At 38.1% G+C, this 20,051-nt stretch overlaps 3 protein-coding genes across 5 annotated transcripts in view; 2 read left to right on the forward strand and 1 right to left on the reverse strand.

Moving 5' to 3' along the window:
• furinb (furin (paired basic amino acid cleaving enzyme) b) overlaps positions 1–1,036 on the reverse strand; it is a 123,254-nt gene extending 122,218 nt beyond the window's left edge. The window contains exon 1 of one of the 2 annotated variants that reach the window (XM_028034830.1): positions 560–1,036. The gene's annotated coding sequence lies outside the window, so the exon portion shown is untranslated. Of the gene's footprint in view, positions 1–256; positions 525–559 lie in introns of those variants that run through there. The other variant, XM_028034840.1, reaches the window with a different exon arrangement.
• Positions 1,037–1,912: 876 nt separating this feature from the next.
• On the forward strand, positions 1,913–13,869 carry accs (1-aminocyclopropane-1-carboxylate synthase homolog (Arabidopsis)(non-functional)). 2 transcript variants are annotated; one of them, XM_028000787.1, is made up of 16 exons: positions 1,913–2,172; positions 2,304–2,969; positions 4,009–4,739; positions 4,813–4,872; positions 5,363–5,433; positions 5,557–5,626; positions 7,713–7,779; positions 8,073–8,170; positions 8,323–8,400; positions 8,517–8,617; positions 8,901–8,990; positions 9,081–9,126; positions 9,239–9,380; positions 10,617–10,759; positions 10,888–11,041; positions 13,038–13,456. In XM_028000787.1, exons 2-16 carry the CDS (start codon positions 2,330–2,332, stop codon positions 13,454–13,456), a joined length of 2,910 nt encoding a protein of 969 aa, XP_027856588.1. In that variant the 5' UTR covers positions 1,913–2,172; positions 2,304–2,329. The 2 variants fall into 2 exon arrangements, with proteins under 2 accessions (XP_027856588.1, XP_027856578.1); XM_028000777.1 differs by having other exon boundaries at positions 1,915–2,969; positions 13,038–13,869.
• A 470-nt stretch (positions 13,870–14,339) lies between these two features.
• Positions 14,340–19,102, forward strand: LOC114136833 (uncharacterized). Its single transcript, XM_028005155.1, has 4 exons — positions 14,340–15,321; positions 15,421–15,623; positions 17,068–17,253; positions 18,087–19,102. Exons 2-4 carry the CDS (start codon positions 15,431–15,433, stop codon positions 18,341–18,343), a joined length of 636 nt encoding a protein of 211 aa, XP_027860956.1. The 5' UTR covers positions 14,340–15,321; positions 15,421–15,430; the 3' UTR covers positions 18,344–19,102.
• Positions 19,103–20,051: the final 949 nt, after the last annotated feature.

Below are 20,051 nucleotides of genomic sequence, written 5' to 3' on the forward strand. Positions count from 1 at the left end.
TCATTTTAAATGTAAAAAGTAAATTAAATTACTACTGAACCACCTCAGTTTAAGTGTCACAAAAAAAGAAAGAAATTCAAGTAACAACTTGGTAATGTTTGCATTTCATAACCGGTTTCTGATGACAACTTTAGTTACCAAAACAAGCAGGCAGAATATATACAAGAGAAAGAGAAAGGAGGAAAACAGAGTAAAAGTTTAAAGTATAGATCAAATGAAGACAATTTTAATTTGGATGATAAAAGGAATTTCTTACCAACTGTAAACTTCATGAAAAAGGCATCACAAATCAAAAATCAAAGTCGGAAAAATGCTACTCTACTGGTAATAAAGTCCACCTATGCAGCATTTAACAAGGTACCCGGTGTCTTAGACTGGGAAAATTCACCTGACTGGGAGGACTGGTGAAGACTGCTGGCAGAGATCGTGCAACGCTTTCTGCAAATATTCCCATTGTGTTCCCACCCACTCTGCTTCTATTCTCCTCCCTGCGTATGACACACCGCACTCGTGGACATCACAAAAACTACAAGAAAATACAAAAAGTCAAAACAATTACCTCAGAAAGTCAGATAACAGCCATGAGGACAGAGCCGTCATGCTCCCCTCATTTTCCTTTTCCTCTCCTCCTCCTCGCTCCAAGCGGAGACTCCCCTCTCTCTTCCTTTCTTTTGTGCGTTAACTACCCAACTTTACATTCATTCCCTTCACTTGCTTCAGGAAATTATTTTTTTTTTGTGCTACCCGCACGCACCCATTTTCCTCCAAGAAGTCATCAATTAGACTCTCCCTTCTTGCTTGTCGTTCGCAAACAACTTAACAACACCATGATTATATATTTCAACAACAAACTTCAACCGTCGCTTTCCATTTTTTGAAGATTTCCCGCAACCCAATAAGTTGTTTTTGCTGGATGTGTTACGCGAGTATCAATAATATCAAACAAAATTGCGGGTGAAATAGGACTCCGTGCCGATACAATGTAGCGGTTCACCATTGGATGGAGATGACAACAAACTGCCACAAACCTCCTTTCTCACGGAAATACGTCACGTTCAGAGGCAAGTGGATTTTCTTGTACGCTTGGTTTGTCTCCCCTTACTCGCTCAGAGGGGCGGCCAAAAGCTTTTTCGCCATAAAATCTCGATGTTTTCCTTATAGCAAGTGGATGCCGTGTTAGATGAATTGCCCAGCAGAAAAGATACGGCAGCGGGTCTACCATATTGTGTGTGGCAAGTTTGCCTTGGAAGCTGCTGCAGGTTTGATTGAAAATGTTGATTTCCGTGCACCCATGGTATTTTAGGCTATATTAAGAATAATATATGGCAAAAGAAATAAATAAAAAATAAATAAAAATCACAAGCCTTGAAAAGGCTCTTGGAACTAAATTGTCTTGTACAGTTTGAATGTTTCAATAAAATTGCAACTCGCAACATGAGGGCGAAGTTGACATACTATCCGGACTTTCAACTGACTTTTACTGCTATACTGCTAACAATTCATGATTTTAAGCAGGTGAGAAAAATGATTACAAATAATTATAGTAAAACAAATACCACTGTGTAATCCATGCAGGTAAGATTATGAAACATATTTTGATTTTGGCTGTTATTGTTTTATCCTTTTAAGTAATTTCCGTGCGACGCCCATGATAAAAACACACGCACTCCTTCGAAGTGCAACAGATTTAGACGCTGTGTGCTACTGTCATCTTGTGGTTGAATATTAAAACTACACTGGAAGAGCAGTACATCGTACAGTAGGGGGGGCCATAACTCATGGCTTTCAGTGTCTAGCTCGAGGTGCTGTGCGTGTGTGTGTGTGTGTGTGTGTGTGTGTGTGTGTGTGTGTGTGTGTCTACCCCTTTTCAGCCTGGTACGAATGAAACACAGGCTGCTTCCAGCAGCCCCTTGCAGTTAACACGAGCCAAAGTTATCCCGGAATAAGGACAGCACGCATGTGCCGTCAACCCGGATGCAGATATCTCTGTGTCTGTGTTGTCAAATTCTGCAACATTGTTACAGAATTAGTAACAAATGTGCATTCTAACACGCGCTGAACAAAGCCGTGCCGTTCCGAACCGACGGAAATCGGGTCAATGAGCCGTGACGTAACACCAGATTGACAGCACCACAACAATATGTTATCGAAGAGCTGCACTTTTAATTTGAGGTGAGAGAGCAAAAGTGGTTACTGTGTAGGCACACACGGTGGGAATAACCAACTTTACCAATGATACCGTTATATATCAGTGATTCCCGGCGTTGTTAAAAGTTAAAACAGGAGCATCTCCTGTGTTGCAGAATACGTCCCATTATAACTTAGCATTATGGACTTCCGCGCCAGGAGGTACGAAAGAGGCAGCAACTGGACAGATCCAGAGATCGTGGAGCTGCTGCAGCTCTGGTCCGACGAGTCCGTGCAGATCGAGCTGGAGAGCTCCCTGCGCAACCAGCGCGTGTTTGACCGCATCGCACACATCTTGCGCGAAAAGGGCATCTACCGCTCGGGCGACCAATGCAGGGAGAAGATTAAGAAGATGAAGCTGGAATATAGGCGTATCAAAGACAACCACAAGATGAGGACTTGGAAGTTCTATGACGTGATGGACAGAGTGCTGGCGAGCCGTCCGGCGGTCAGCTACTCCTCTTTGGGGGGAGCCGTGGTAGCTCAGCGGGTGTTCCAGGGCTCATGCGGGTCTGAGGCATATCTGCAGGGAGTTCCAGTTGGCTCGTTTGGCCCTTCATCCTCAGGTGGATTTTTGTTCGGCCAGCCACCTAAAGCTGAAGATCCCCTGGACATAAAGTGTGAGGATGCTGAGGGGAACATCCTGAATTCAGGGGTGGCACCACCTGAGATGTACTATGGCTCAGGGGATGACCAGGAGACAGATGGGCAGTCTCTACTGGACGCAGAGGACACATTGGGTCAACCTGAAACCTCACCTAATACAAGAATCTCACCCTCAGGCAAATAAAACCAATATTATCTCCACTGTTAAAAATAAGCATGTTACAAATATGGACCAATATGTTAGCATTCCTTGTAAAGCTATGCAAAACACCTTAAAATAAATGTATCTCTTATTGAAGTAGCATGCTCTCACACAAACATTTAAAGCATCAATAGTGTTATGAAAAAATACTTCGGTAAAAGTAATTTAAATTCTAAACCGAATATATGTTTTTCTCAGTCTTTGTGGCAGAAAGTGTCAACAAGTGTTTGTGATATCTGGTAACATCACTGTGTGCATTCAAGCATGGTCAGCTTGTTTAAGATCATAATAACAATTAAAGTTAAACCCAGACTCTGGCTATGCCACTCGGAAACCTTCATTTTGGTCTTTTTGAGCTAGTGTGGTTTGGGTAATTTTCCTGCACTATCTCGACCATGTTTGATTGTCGGTATAAAATAAATTTTCAATAGTGTTGTGTTAGTTTTATAAAAGATTTGTCGGGGCCACTATCTTCCAGAAATGTCCATCTTATCTTATTGGTTCATATAATATTTCCTAACAGTCTTTTTGATCAGTATCATAATTCTGTCGGCAAACTGGATTTTGTGTTCTTTTCAACAGTGATTTTTACGTCAAAACCTTTTGTGACCTCCTTAATGAGTCCTTGATGCTGCTCCTACAGGGTTCACCGCTGCTCTATGTGTTCTCTTGTTGTGCATATCAGCTTTCTTCTGATATATTGATTAAACTTAAATAGATTTTTATTGACACCATTTTTGTTCTTCACTGAATAAATGTTCTCAAGTGAATGGATTTAAACAGACAGAAATCTGTGTGAGATTCTGCCACTGCAATAAAATGTTCATCTATTTTTTTAGTTTTTATATTATTATAAAAACTAAATTTTTATAATATTCAAATATTATAATATTTTTATAATATTTTATAATATTAAACTAAATATAATAATTTTTTACAAAATTTATTATATTTAGTTTTTATATTTTTTCATGTATGTGCTAGAAAGTAATTTTATATGTTTATATTTTCAGGTTTTAGGGACATGAATGCTTCTGCTACATCTGCCACTCACATTGGTCCTGTGATGCAAGAAACATCTGAGCAGCCCAGCAGTGAGACTCCTCACGGGTCAACTTCTGTGAAACAAAGGAAGCGTAGGCGGGGTGGCAGGGCGTCATGTGGCAGATCAGGTGGTAGGGAGAGCCTTGACAAAGCTCTGGTCAGCTTCCTAAGCTGGCAGCAGTCTGCAGAGGAGCGTCTTCTCTCCCTGGAAGAGGCCCGGCTGGAGAGAGAGTTCCAGGCTGAGGAACGCAGGGAGCAGAGGGAGGAGAGAAGGGCAGAAAAGGAGCGGCAGCACGAGCTCCACCTGTTCACTATGCTCACAGGGGCGCTGTTCGCCACCACACAGGGGGCCCCTGCCACCACGCCATCCGACAGTCCCGTCTCACCTCTGGCTCATCTGTCAAGTCCTCCGCTGGCCACTGCCGGCCCCGCTGTCTCGTCATCTTTATCTCAGCCTCCTCCAGAAGCTCCCACAGCACAACCTGTTGCCACTCAGGAGACCAAAAAGTCCCAGCCCATATCTGTCAAGACCTGCCAAGTGTCACAGGATGTTTTGGCAACAATGATCGGCGCAGAGGCTCCCGGCCGCAGCGTGTACCTGTCCAGCCGAGGTAACAGCATCCGACAGAATCAAGGCATTCTCCAGGAGGGATTTATCCAGTATGCAATGGACAAACATCATCAAACAGACAATCCTGATGTAAGTAGGCATTGTGCTATAAAGTGAAATCAGAACCATAAATAATACTTAAGCTGTTGTTTTCTTTTTCCAGGGCATTGTCAACTTGGGAACCAGTGAGAACAAACTATGCTATGATCTTCTTCATAAAAGAGTAAAATACATGATATTGTCACTTACATAATGACACAGTGCCAGAACTCTAAGGGGAGTTGCAGAGGAGGGAATTTTGTACAAAGTAAATTCACAAAGAGAATCGAGCATTTTTTATGGTAGGAATGAGGGCATATTTCTGTATAGGAGGAGAAAACATGAAATGATGTCACATTTAAGCTAAGATGAACATTGAACAACTTGTTTCATGGATTATTAGCTTGAAAGCTTGTTTGACATAGTCCACTTTGCCTTATTTTTTAAAAGACTATTTTCCTTCACATAAGAACCATTGAAGCTTCTCCAAAACAGAAGAATAATATAATTTAAGCCAAGTACCAAGTAACAAAGTTGGGACTTGTTGAATTGTACAAATGATTACACCATCATAGAGACTAAATATTTCAGTTCCACCACACATGCCTCATACAGCAATATGATTATCAGTAACTTTAAATAACTTCCTATTATTATGCTTCAATTCGTTACAGCTAACCAAGCCTGACATGTTGCATGTTGAGCCATCCCTGTTGCAGTATGCAGACTGGACTGGGCACGCTTTGTAAGACATTTCAGAGCACTTTCGTTCTCATTTTTAAAGTAACATCTTATTAAAGCTTTTCCTTAATAACACCAGAAAACTTTATTTTATAATAATCTTTCAATCCTGTCTTCCTTTGTTTAGCCTCAGAGAAGAAGTTGCAAAGTTCCTGTCTCACCATTGCTGCTCTCCCAAGCCACTAAGAGCTGATAATGTGAGTAAAGCATCAGGGTTTTTGTTAAAGTTTGATATCAGACATTTATAACCTAAATAGATATAAAGAAGTAATCTCTAAAATATTATTTATTTTACAGAGGGAATAAATGTTGTCTAAACAACCTGGCACTTTGTAAAAAAGTAGTCATCTTACTTGCACAAACACAAATTAACTGTGAACAACAATAAATTCAGAATCAATATTCACCCCCAGGTAGAATCAGGAATTACTTAAGCAGTCCTTGACTGAGAACATGAAGTACAAGATCTAAAAAAGCAACACGTCATGACTATCATACACAGAAATTCATGAAGAGATGAGAAACAAAGTCATTAATGTGTATCAGTCTGTAAAGGGTTGCAAAGCAATTGAGGGTTGTTATCCACAATACATAAAACATGGCACAGTGGTGAACCTTTCAGGGAATAATTTAAGTAACAATAATCTAATTTAACAAAGAGACTGGTCAAAACAGCATCATTGGACGAGTTCCAAGGAGAAAGCCATTGCTGTCCAATAAGGTAGGTAGGTCTGACATTTGCCAAAAAAAGTGTCTTATTTATCACCACAACCCTATGGAAAAATATTCTTTGTGCTAGCGAGCCAAAGGTGAATGTTTTCCAAGGTGTGCATTACATCTTGCATAAACAAATGTTGGTAGACACACATGGTGGTGGCAGTATGATGTGTGCAAATTGTCTAAACGGTCTTTGTATGCCACGGCATTAAGCCCAACTCTGTAATACATCCCCATGTCTTGATCAGATTCCACTGCCTAATTTTACTCTTGACACACTACAACCAGGCAGGTACCATTCTTCTTCACATTACTGCATTCAACACTTCATACTTGATGATGTAAGGTTTGGCAACTTTTCTTCCCCAAATCAAACCTTATTCCATTAAGCTAATCCTGAGTTAACCTGAAACCTGAAGTTCACACAAAGTTTGAGATCTCTTCCTATTTTTGTAGCAGACAGTCGGCAATTTGAGCCTGTGCTACCTCTACTTTGGCCTACTACTCTGTTGCTGAGTTACTGTAGCCCCCAATTACTTCCTATTTGTAATAAAACCACTAAGATATTTGGTGCCCAAAACATTTCAAGAATTGACTTATTAATAGTTCAATAACTTGGAAAACCCCCTCTTAAAAGCAATACACTGAAAAGTGTATTACTAAATTTAGTCTTGTGAATTTCAGTCATCTTGTTTTAGTGTTTAAGTTCATTGACCAATAATGTACACACTTCTGCTTACGTGGTACTACAGCATTTTTATCCAGTTGATATCTGAACCTTTACAAGTCCATAATGCGACTGTGCGAATCTTTTTTTTTCAGCCACTTCATTAAAGATGCACTGTGTTTTGGATGAGTACTGTTAAAAAACCAATTTGAGTTTGATCCTTAGGATTTTCGCACAGATGGTCCCACGTTTGGCTTAAGATTACTTTGTTATGCAGAGGAATTCTCTGTTGACTCAGTGACAACAAAACACAGAGATTATTCATTTGTAAAAACGACTCATTTGTATTCATTTGTATAGTGTCATTAAAGCACAAGATCATTCAACATTTGATATTTATAGTGCATTGTACAGCAAAGTGCTTTGCAAAAAAGGTAAAGACAGATATGTAAAAAAATACACTTAGAAATAGCAGAACTTACACATTAGATAGAAAGAAAGAAAGGAAAGAAGAAAGAAAGAAGGAAAATGCCAGTCTAAAACAGAAAGTATGTGATGACTAATAACTTTAAAAAATCCTTACGCATTAAAATACTTAAGTTTTAATTTTGATTCTTTCTTTATTCCAGTTATATTATTTTTTCCTTTTTTAAAAACATCACACAGTTATTTTCAGTGTATTGCACAATATAGTTACAGAGTTAGTCAGACAGTCTACCCCAATTGCAGCTATACATACAAATATACTATGTGCCAAATTCCATCATGCTTAATTTGTATATTGAAAAAAAGTTTTATCTTTTTTTTATCTTTGTAGCTGGATGAGTTTGTCACATATTTATTTGCTCTGTTTAAGTACTCCATAGCACAATGTTTTCATATTTTGTTGTTTCTTTCAGGTTGTGGTGATGAATGGCTGTGGTTCGCTCTTCTCATGTATTGCTGCAGTAATTTGTGATCCTAAAGGTGGGCTGAAAAAGGCATATTGCATCTACCTGCATGTAGCTGAATACAAAAAAACTGCACAAAGGAAAGGGTTTTTTTGTCCGTCGTGTACATAAAGTATATTACTATGTAATAAACACGAAAACTTGAGTCTGATTGAGTTTGATCTACTTTGCAAAGAATTGGTAAAAAAAAAAGTCAGCCCACACGTTGGTCTAGCACATTCAATCCCACTAAAATCCATTAAAAGTTGTGGTGAAGTCACTGATATATGTAAATTTAGCTTGTGTTATAAGTGTCTTTTTCTGTTGCAGATGCCATTCTTATTCCTACTCCTTTCTATGGGGTTATAACTGAAGATGTGCATTTGTATAGTGATGTAAAACTCTTCCATGTTCCTCTTGACTGCGAGGTAGGAAAACGGATCTGTTTTCATTCAGTTATTTTAAATTTAAAATATAGCATCAGTTCATGTTTACTCACTCTAGCTTGTACTGGTGGCTGTTTGATTCAACTGTGGGTTTTTTTTGTCTTCTGCTCATTACTTTTATTATTATTGCGTAGGCTGATGGCAAAGAAAGCAGACACTTTCACCTCACTGTAGAAAAGCTAGAAGCAGGGCTAAAAAAGGCAAAGCGAGAGGTATGTCAATGAAACAATCATTTCATATGTAAATTGGAAAAAATGTATTGGAAGGGATATTTTCTCATCAGCATGTTAAGGGAGTTTATATGTACTCAAAAGCCCTCTTCTTTTAGGGGTGGAACATTAGAGCTCTTATTCTCATGAACCCTCACAATCCTCTGGCTGAGCTCTACACTCCAAAGGAAATGATTGCCTTCTTAGAGTTCGCCAAAAGGTGTGTTTACCCCTCTGTTATCCCACACTGTAGCCTGCTGTAAATCCTCCTGCACAACCATATTGTGCTTCGTACAGTGTTTGGAATACCAAGTGCTTGTCACACGGTTTTATCATCTTCTCTAACCACCAGTATATTGTTGTAAGAGTCATGGGAGCAACAGTAAATCTCAGGGCTTTTACGCTGACAGCAGTGAAATCAATACATTATTTTACATTTATGTTCTTTGTTGTTTATAGTGATTAAAAGCATAACCAATTTTTTTTATTACATCTCTTTTTAGAAATGAGCTGCACGCCATTGTAGATGAGGTGTACATGCTGACGGTCTTCGATGAGTCTGTCACCTTTCACAGTGTCCTCAGCATAGAGAGGTTCTGCATGATTACTGTATTAGGACCTTAATCATCACAATTCTGGTTGAGGACATGCTCTCATCTCCCACTGATTTGCCCTTATTTCAGTTTGCCCGACCCACAGAGGACGCATGTGATGTGGGGGATGAGCAAGGTACTGCCAAGGACTGACTTCTGTGTTCCTGCTGACAGTACAGAATACAAAAGTGTTCCTCTGTGGGTATCCAGTCTCACAGCTTTGTTTTATTATGTCTTCTACTTTTTAGGACTTTGCAATGGCAGGAATCAGAATAGGAACTTTGTATACTGTGAATACAGATCTTGTGGAGGCTTTGGCTCAGCTGGGTTCATTCCACGGTCTTCCTGGAACCTTGCAGCACCAGGTGGCTCAGCTGCTCCGGGACAGAGGTATGAGCCAAGATTCACAAGTTTGTTTTTGAACAGATAATAGTTGACAATGACTTGATCAAAAATGTGTTTGTATATTTTAACAGAAATATTTTCTTTTATTAAAGTGTATTATAATTTATAAAAGCTGTTTACTAATTGAAATGGCAATGTTAACTTTAGTCATATTGAAGAACAACAGAAGTCGCACCAAGTTGCAGCACAGCAACAATTAAACCCAAGAAAGTGTAAAGGGAACCTAGAAAAGTACAAAGTGAGAAATAAATCATATCAAATAAAAACTATACAGTAAATCTAATTAATCTGATATATAATATAATAAAACACATGAATATAAATAATTACATAGCTTAGTAAATATATAAATAGCCATATTTCACTTTGTTGTTATTCTAGTAATAACTGCAAGAGTTTAATCACATATGCGTTTTAGTTTGTCTTTTAACACATCTATAAGAATCTGGTTGCTTGACTGAGTGTTCTAGATTACACAAGATGCTTCAAAAGATTCTGCAGATCAGACAGGTTATAAGAACCACAAACCAGAACCAAAAAGTCTTAAAATCACTCATGCAATGACAGGAAGTCAGCTTAGGCGACCACTGGGGGCATATGCTCCGACTTCCTGCTTCCTGTCAGCTTCAGATGGAAATATTTACCCCAGTCTGTTCGATGTTATAGCAAATGCATGAATTACTTTCTCAAAGCTTTTAGGACTGAAATACAATACCTAACCTCAGAAACTAGGTTGCTTCTGATTTATTCTCATGAAGATCAAGGAATTTTGATTGATTTTGTTAATATCATTAACACATTCCTATATGTCTCTCAGTGACTCAACAGTTATCATCTTCGCATTTGAAGATTGTCCACAAAACAGTGGCAGAATATGTTGTAGTTCCAAAAAAATTAACACAAAGGCAATGTTTATCAAGAAAACATGGGGACTAAAATAGTGCCTTATGGTACTCCACATGTAAATGGTGCTGCTGCTACTGAAATTCACCAATACTGACTGGAAAACTCCTGCCAGATAAACAGCTTGGTCTATGTCGTGAAAATGTCTAAAAGATCCAATAGAACGGAACCAAAGCTTGGTGAAAGGTCATTTGAAAGACACAAAATATCCCAAAATGTTTAATCTACCCATTCGACTTTCATAGTAATATGCGGATCTGTTTAACATTAAGTTGCAGAAAGAGTAATAACATAACTGTATGTGTTGTGACTGTGCAGACTGGATCAACAATGAATTTCTGCCTGAAAACCGACGCAGGCTGAAAAATGCTCACAGCCTCCTGACCAGAGAGCTGCAAAGCCTAGGTATCCCTTTCCTGGACAGACCTGCTGCCCTGTATGTCTGGGCTGACCTTAGAAAGGTAATACAAGCTGCAGAGTCATTGTCTGTTATACCTTTATCTTTGCAGAGATTCACATTTTCTCTCAGGCTTGAAAACATTGTGTGTGTGTTGTTGTAAAAGTTCACTTTTGCCTTATTGTGCCAAAGTATCTGAGCAAGTCATCGTTTGAGGAAGAGCTGTCTCTATGGAGGTGTTTTCTCAAACACAAAGTGTTGTTGAGCTGTGGGCAGGCGTTCTCATGCTCCACACCTGGATGGTTCAGAATCGTTTTTGCAGACCAGCAACCCCAACTTCAACTTGGTCAGTTTCATAAGCTTTTTTTGTTTGTTTGTTTCTTTAAAAACATATTAATACTGATAGTCCTCAAACACCTTGGACACTGTGTTAGTCAAAATGGATGGACACACTCATTAATATTTCAGCTGTATAATTTATAGAATGTGAAAAGAAAACATAAACTGCATACAGCTAGGGAACAAATGAAGTATGGCCTCTTTCAGGTACAGAGTTACATGGATCAAGAAACAATTTAAATGTACTTGCATATACAAAAGATTAAATGCTATCATCATTCATTAACCATAAGCTAAAAAGCCAAACTGGAAACACTGATAACGTAAGCACACCTGATTCTTCCTTAACATTTAGGAGGAAGAAGTTGCAGCCAGTTCCTGCTAACTGATCCGTATGTGTGTGACCGCCTCCATAAGCCCATGAGATCTGACAGTTTGCTGCTCTGGAGCATACAGTTGTGAGAAGCAGTTGTTTCTGCCTATTATCCTTGTTATAGAGGCACTTATAAACAATTTTATGTCTATCATTCTAGTGACAAATATTATAAGGGAAAAACAAATAATTTGAGACATGTGGGAATCTTCTAGGAGTGGACGTTCAATCAGATTTATCCCAAGGCCAAATCATACAGTTCTCAGGCAATTTACAAAAAAATAAAATAAAATAAGAACCCGATGTCATGCTTCACAGGACTCACGTAGCATACTAAATATGCAAATTTTGGGACTTCCTTGAAAGAGTTCCCAGAAGAAAGACTTTTCTCTAAAAAAAAAAAAAAGGTGAAAGAAGACCAAAGTACAGTCATGTTTAGTAAGAACCAAAAAAAGTGTATTAGTGCAAACATGTCAAACAGCTGTTAAACAGATTGGTTGAGGAGTAAGAATTTTTACTGGTTTTACAGCCACAGTACCTGGAAACATTGCAGTCATTGAGTTGACTATAAAATCCTCTCTGCCAAAGTATTCTAAAGTAAAAAATGAGGAGATCAGACCAACAGATGAAGTCTTTCTAAAATTAGACGATAAATAATGATCAAAAACATAAAATTTACAGTTTGAAAGGCTGAAAATGAAGAGTAAAGAAAAGATCCTGCACTGGCCCTTTCAAAGTTCAGACCTCAAACCTGAGATTGAAATGCTTTGGTATGACCTTAAGATAAATGTACAGAAAAATAATACCTAAAAAAATGAACTAAAGCAACACCGCGCTGCTGTGTTTTCTATGTTGTGGCAAAAATGCAAAGTCAATATTACAGATATGTAAAACCTTTAAAAAATGAGTAGTCACCTATTTGTTGTAAGCATCACGTATCTTGTTATCTTTCAAAAATATTTTAATCCTCGTTTAAATTCCTTTTTATGGAAATGCAAAAAGTACATTCAATCAGTTCTGACTGTCTTCACTTTCCCTGCTGAAGAAAGGTCATGCCCTAATCATGCCCTAATCATGATGCTGCTGCTACCATATTTCACTGTGGAGATGGATGATATTCATGTCCTCTTTCATGCAGCCCAGTACCCTAGGTTGTTCTCCCATCTGATAAAACCATTCTCCTCCACATCTGTCTTTTGTGTTGCTCTTGTTGTGGCAAATTTTATGAAACATTTATTAAGGCTTTCTTCTTGATACTGATCCATGAAGATCAGATTTGTCCCACCTGAGCTGTGGACCTCTGCAGTTCCTCTAGAATTACCTTGACCATCTTGGTCAGTTCTTAAATTAATGCTCCACTTGCCAAGCTAAGTGAGCCCTGAGTGCATTTGGATTCACTGGATTTTAGTTTGGCATTTCAAATTCAAAGGCAGCTCATTGCATATGCACCCACACGTTTTAATTTATAAGCACACAAAGAAATACCTTTCCATTTTTTAATTTTCCTTCATCTTTACAATTATGCACTTCTTTGTTGTGGTTGAGTAAATAAATCCCCAATAACATACAGTGATAATTGTGGTTGTAACTAATATAAAATGAATAAGAGTGATGTTTTATGTCTTTTCAGGCCTAAAGCGAATTCAAGAGGCTTTGAGAGAAACCAAGGAAAAGAACACCAGCTCTGTTACATGCTCAATTAAAGAAACTGATGATGGGGGTAAAAAGACAGAAAAAGAGGGGGGTGATGAGTCAGACAAAACTGCTATTGTTAATTCAACATCACCCCCCCAGAGCAAGTCATCAGACCAGCTGAAGGAGAGGGATAGCCCTGTTCCTGACACAGGCTTGCTTGGCGCAGAGGAGTTTCTTTTGCTGGACTGCCAAGAATCTAAGCCTACAGAGGGTCTGGACTCCCTTATTGGTACTCTCAGGCATCAGATCCATTCGTCTGATTGGCTGGAGAAGAACACTCCAGTGCTGTCTCATGGGGAGGATCCAGAAATTCTTGATGTATTCAAGTCTCTGCTGCAAAGAGCCAAAAAGTAAGCTTTCGATAAACAGACAGGAATGCGACTGCCAAAGATTTCAAGAGGCAGTGCTTATTTTTCCTTCTTCCCACTTGTGTTTAATTTGAAAAGCCTGACAAAGACATCCGACTCTGGGTCATATCTGATGCTTGCCTCAGCTTACATCAGCAGTGAATGATATAAAGCAGAGAGGTGGATGAAAGGCCAGGACAGATGGATGAAAAGGAACATAGTTCTTTTGTTTTTTCATCTTGACGCCTTACTATGAGAAAGATAGTTTTTTGCAAGCTATAGTGAGAATGTTGAATTTCTCAAAATCGAAGTAAGTACCAAAAGTCAGTCAACCAGAAACAGTCAAGTTCTATTTTCTTCACCATTAAATGAATCAGAATGATTTATCAATTATCTGTGAATAAAGGATTAAATTATCCACATGGTTTTCTATCATTTTCATGAAACAATACAAAAATATTTGTAGGTACATGTTAATATGTTATCATTCAAAATGTTTCTTTCAGCATTTCAGTTCAAAAGGTGAAACTCATTTTTATCTCAGAGTGATATATCTATAAAAATTATTGGTAACACTTTGTTTGATGGGATGTGCACAAGACTGACATGACAATGTCATAAACATGACAACACCTCATGACAACACCTGACATGAACATGAAGGAGTCTTTATGAATGACTGACTGTTGTCTTAAAGTGTAATTTGGTAAATAATGACACTTAAGTTGACTTAATGACACAAAGTTGCTCTAGAGGTTGCATTGAAAGTCCATTAAAAGTGCCAATTTTGCATAAAAGTGTCATTATTTGCAAAATTATTCAATGTTGACACCTTTAATTGACTTTTAATGCAACTTTCAGAGCAACTTTGCATTAAAAGTGTCATTAGTTAAAGAATGACACTTCATGACAACAGTCATAGACATTCATAAAGACTCCTTTATGTTCATGGCAGGTGTTCTGTCCTGCTTAAGACAGTATCATGTCAGTCTTATGCACACCCGTCAAAGTGTTACCAAATTATTTCTAATTTTAATTATTGTGGGAGTTATTTCTGACAATAAGAAGTAGCTACAATGATCGAAAATACAGTCTTGAAATATGTCACTCTTTGTGAATTTAATCTGTATTATAGAGTTCCACTTGAATAGGATTACTAAAATACAAAAAACTTTTTGATGACATTTGGATGCACCTGTTTTTCTTAATCTACAATTTAATCAGTAACAAGTTGTTGAAAGTTTTGTTTGGGTGGGCTGTGGGTGCCGTTCCGTTACAACGAAGGAAAAAGAAAGGGTGGTATTTACGTGACGAGGAGGAGAGACCTCTAAAGTCACCTACGCATTCAGCGTCAACACAGTCATCCACTGTAACAACTGAGAGTGGGATTTCCTCTTATGTGTTGTCATGCATAATGAGCAGATGACACCCCCACACACACTATATGTCAAAATGTTACATCTCTACAGGAAATTATTGCCAAAATGTTTTTTTGTTTCACATTTTTGCTGTCTACAAAGTTTCCCCAGATTTTAAACTCAACTTTAGACTTCCCTTAAATGTTTAATTTCCATACTGTTTTTTAAATAACAAATCAAGCTGTGCTTCCTTAAATAGCAGCTTTCACTTTCTCTAAAGTGGGTCTGAGTGGAGAACTCCAGGGGAAATTTCTAAACTGACGAGGGGGAGTTTCCATTGCAGCGGAGGTGGAGCTACACTAAAAGGTTTGATCTGTTAGAGAGGGCTTGTAGTCACTAGCAGTAAAGACACAATACCAACTTGTTGGAAGGGGTTTGCATGGTTGTGTAGGTACAGTAGCATTCACCAAAACTTCACATCTTCACTCTTGAATCTATTCTACCAGCAAGCAAGGTAGGTTATTACAGTTTAAACTGATTTATATGCTATCTTTGAAACACTTCTCTTTTTTAAGCTGCTATTTATCCCTGCTGCATTCTGTTTCCCTTTCAGTCTGGTAAAAATGAAGTTTCTTGAGCTGAGAGACTCCATCAGCCGCTTCAGATTTGCTCAATCATGTCTGGGACTCACAGGTTGTGTGTGTGTGTGCTACTCTATCTGCACACCACACTGGCTGAAAGACAAAAGATGGTGGTTAATCTCCAACAATAACAGCAGCAACCAGGAGAGGCATGGTGATGACATTCCTTTATATGGTGAGCAAAAATTATTTTTAATCCGTTGGAAATCTTTTGAAGCCTGTCACTGTGGTTTAGCTGAATGTAGTAACTTAATAAACATGCACATAGGTGCTTATTTGAAAGTCACTTTTATGGTGACTTGGTTAGTTGTTTCTCAGTCACTGGTGAGGATAAATGCGAAGAGGAACACTTAGAGATATCTTCCCAGCAGTAGTAAACATGTCTAAGCCTGCTCCCGTACCAGAGAATTGTATCCTTGCATCTGTTGATGCTCATTACTGGCTCTGCGGGAGACGTGCTGGAACTCGTTTTTGTCATCGAGAACTAACTTTATTTTTCTGGGGAACCATATAAAATGATCAGATTAAGGTTAGCTTAGTTCAACCTTGACTCCAAATGATTTTATAGCAACAGAATGCTTGAACTGTGAATTATCCAAACCAATTATAGAAATACACCAAGAATGGTTTATGAAAAAAAATAAATACTCGAAAAAATGTTTTGATGTTAAATCAGCCATGTTTACCTCACCTCAAACCTTAAATGTGCCATAAAAGTTTGAAAACCACTTTGAATTTTATTTTTTAATTATTTCAGCCTCCGTATGATGTTGTTCTTTTCAGAGCACTTTGTTTTTCTATTAAAGAACAGATAAGGGACCCATGTTTTGTATTTGCTTAAGGTAGCACTACTAAACAGCTGTTGCCATCAAACTTCTATCTGGTAGATACAACTTGACACAAAACCTCCTGTGGCGTAAGACTCCATTTAGTACTTTTATTTTTTGGGTTCAGAGTGACGAAAAGTGGAATGCAGGCCACACAGCTGTCAAGCCACGAGCAGCATGTGTGTTTATCTAAATAACCCGGTTAATTAATACCAAAAATATTCTACGCAATACACTCTTAAAATTGCCACAAAAATATTCTCTTTTATGGGGGGGGTATGAGTGTTTACCAAAATCAAAATAGCCAAAAGACTCATTATTTATAACAATATAACAACAATTCAATGTGTTCTATTTGTTTTAAGCAGTTGGAATAAATATTTGAATACAAGAGAAGATGGTTCATAGTTCTTTTTGTTCAGTTATTTATCTAAACCAATTTCATGGTCATTTCACTCTGAGAAATCACACTGGCCCTTGATGAGGATTATACTGTACAAAATAACAAAGGAAATTACAATCCAAAGTTTAATAGCACTGTGCTTACACATGAGGTAATTTGAGCAAAATAAAAAATTAGTAAGGGACTGTAGAGTTAGCTGCTAAATTAGTTGTTTACTAACTAGCTACCTTTTAAAAAAAGCACATGCTAGCCTCATGCTAGGAACATTTTTAAACAGCATTATTAACTGGTTTGATTGTTACAGAAAACCTTTTTCATGCTTTAATCATTATTAATATGGTTTAACTAAACATTTTTCATTTTGAATCTTCTGTGTTTTCCAACTTTAGAGGCAAAGAGAGTATTTGGAGTCATTTCTTTATTGATGGCTTTGAGCACTGCAGCGCTGTGTCTTGTGTTTGCCCTCTGCTGGACATCTAAGACAGTGCACTCCTACTCCAACACCCGCTCTCTCCTCATGGCCGGGCAGGCTCTCTTCCCCACCACTTTGCTGTTCCTCACCATGGCCTCCACAGGTAATTCAGTTCAATTCAGTGCAACTCAGCATAGTTGATACAGGACAAAATCACACCATAAGTAATTTCAGTAAACCTTAAGACTTTAGAAACAAATTGCACAGATTCGACCCAATTATATTTTATCCAATACATTAATCTTCATGTAAAGTATCCATTTGCTACATAGATCTCATTTACAAGTTGCCCAATTGCATCGCGGTGGTGGCCAGAGGGAAAAAAATGTAATTAAAAAGAAAAGAATCAACAACAAAATATAAAACACAACTAAAGAAAAACATGGCAAATCATCAAATAAATAGAAATACTAAACAAGTCATCAAAACAAGTCTGTCTAACTCTTGTCAATCACAATATTAATATTAATATTCAGCCATATTAATATTCAGTCCAATAACAGAATGTTGTTCAATTCAATTACAATAACCAATACGATTAAGGAAATCCGAAAATGCTAACTTTTCGGGGAGCAGAAAGTAGCTGCTGTACTTTTATGCTTTGCCATCCATTTACACATATATTGCACTATGTTTCACATTGATAATGTTGAGTTATAAAAAAATGTCATAAAACACCCACATTCAGCTAACCTTCAAATAGCCTTTTGGTTTATGCAGTTCATATGAGACCCACACCTACAGAAATCCTTTCATGTTATTGCTCATTTACATACCCTGCAGGGCAACAGTTTTTAAAGAGAGTTTTTACTGTCCGGGAAATTGCATTTCATCACTATGCAAACTCTTATTAGAGGCTGTGAGCATGTAATATTTGAACATAATGTCTTTTCTTTTAGTACTAATGTAGCTTAATTTGACTCCATCTGTCCACAGGTTTCTTCTTCCTCCTTAGCTGGTCTTTATTCACCTATGAGCACTGGAAGGTTAACAATGAAGACTTCTCTAGCCTCGGCCGATCCTACTGGCTGGGGGCTTTGGGTTGGATCCTTCTGTTGGTGGTGGAGACAGTGGTATTTATTGCAGAGCAAGCTGTTGTGCCTAACATTATACCAGACTTAGAGAAGGCTGTGAAGTCATGGCAGAGTGCTGCTCAATATGAAGCCACCAAAAGGGCTCTTAGTGAGGGTTGACAACAAAAGCATGTTGGCTCCTAAAAGGTTCCCGTCAGTTCCTTGAATGCACTTTATAAATAAGGATGTGGTAGAGAGTCAGTCTACCTTGGTAAAACAGCTAGATTGAGGGCTGTCAGCTGCAGATTGTTTTCAGTATGGAGAGAAATAAAATCTAAGTACACTAAGGAACTATAGCTGGGGTCCACACATCTAGGCCTCAAGGCCAGGTGACCTGCTACTTTTACATGTGCCCCTGGCTCAAACACCTCAATCAAATGGCTGAATTAGCTCCCCAGTGCAGTCAAGGCCTCCAGAGTCCTTCTAATGACCTGATTATTTGACTCAGGTGTGTTGAAGAAGAGATGCATCTAAAACCTGCTGGACACTGGCCCTCGAGGTCTGGATTTGAGGGTCCCTGAACTAAAGTACTACATGTAGAAAAGACCTGTAGAAAAGACTGCAAGATTCTGATGTTCTGCCTGAAGCAGATCCGGGTGTGCGTGGGCTTTTTGTCAGAAAAGAAAAATAAAGTAAAATAAACACTGTTTTAAAAATTCAGTCAGTGATGCTCCCTGAAAATATCGCTGCTGCAATGTACTGGAAGAACTTTAGAAAAATGATGTTTTGTTTAAGAACTGTAACACTTTTGTATAAGCACTTTCAATCTCATGCAAAGAACGGTGATTTTGTTATTGTAAGCCAATCAAGCTTTAAAACAAATGCCGCTGAAAATTGTGTTGTGTTATTTTGTTGTTTTAATAAAAGATCTAATTTGAACTCTTCTGTTTCTACTTTAATCTGGATCTGGTATTGAGAGAATATTCTGCTATTTAATAAGTACTGCATACTGTGACAGTCAAATAAACTTACAGGCCACTTTATAAGTTATTCTTGCTCAGTTATTTGTTAACACAAATGGAAATTCTACCAAGAGCAGCAACTCAGGGTATTTAGGCATCTAGTGAAGATAACTTGCTTAAATTCAAATTGAGGATAATAGTTGGTTTTGCCAAACACCTTTATAGTTATTCATCCAAATGAGGAATAATATTCAGTGAGCTGCAGTTTTATGGCTGAAAAATCATTGTTGATGTCAGAGGTCACAGGAGAATGAGCAGAGCGCCTTGAATAAAAAGAGAGAAGAAAAGACTCATTACAACCAATGTATGTGGGATACCATCTGAATGTACAAAACATCAAGCTAATACACTACAGCAGGAAAATTCAGTATTGGGTCAAAGGAGCTCCTCTCCGCTGAAAAAAAAAAGAAAAAAGAAATCTGGCCTCATCTAAATTGGACTAATTGGACAAAAATCGCCTAGTCTGATGAGTGTCAATTACAGCTTTGACATTCAGATGGTAAGGTCAAAATGAGATAAGTAAAAGTATTGACCCATGCTTTTTTATGTTTTGTGTTTTAAGCTTGTGGAAATAGACAGTAATGGTTTGAGGTATATTTTCTTGGGACACATTGGAGCCCCTTTCCCTAATTTGATATGTGTTCATTTTATGACCGCAGTGCACTTGTCTTCTGATGGCTACCACCAACAGAATATTACAAAATTCCTAATACCTTCCACAATGATCAAATCCCAATCTAACAGAATGAGAACATAAGCTCTGCATGTTGGATGGTCAGTTGACATATTTGCAGCAGCACTGCAATCCTTTTATGTCAATATGAATTGGGATGTCCGAGGAACATTTCTGGAACCTTGTTGAATCG

This window comes from Xiphophorus couchianus, chromosome 2 (assembly GCF_001444195.1).
Source record: "Xiphophorus couchianus chromosome 2, X_couchianus-1.0, whole genome shotgun sequence".
NCBI classification, from domain to species: Eukaryota; Metazoa; Chordata; class Actinopteri; order Cyprinodontiformes; family Poeciliidae; genus Xiphophorus; species Xiphophorus couchianus.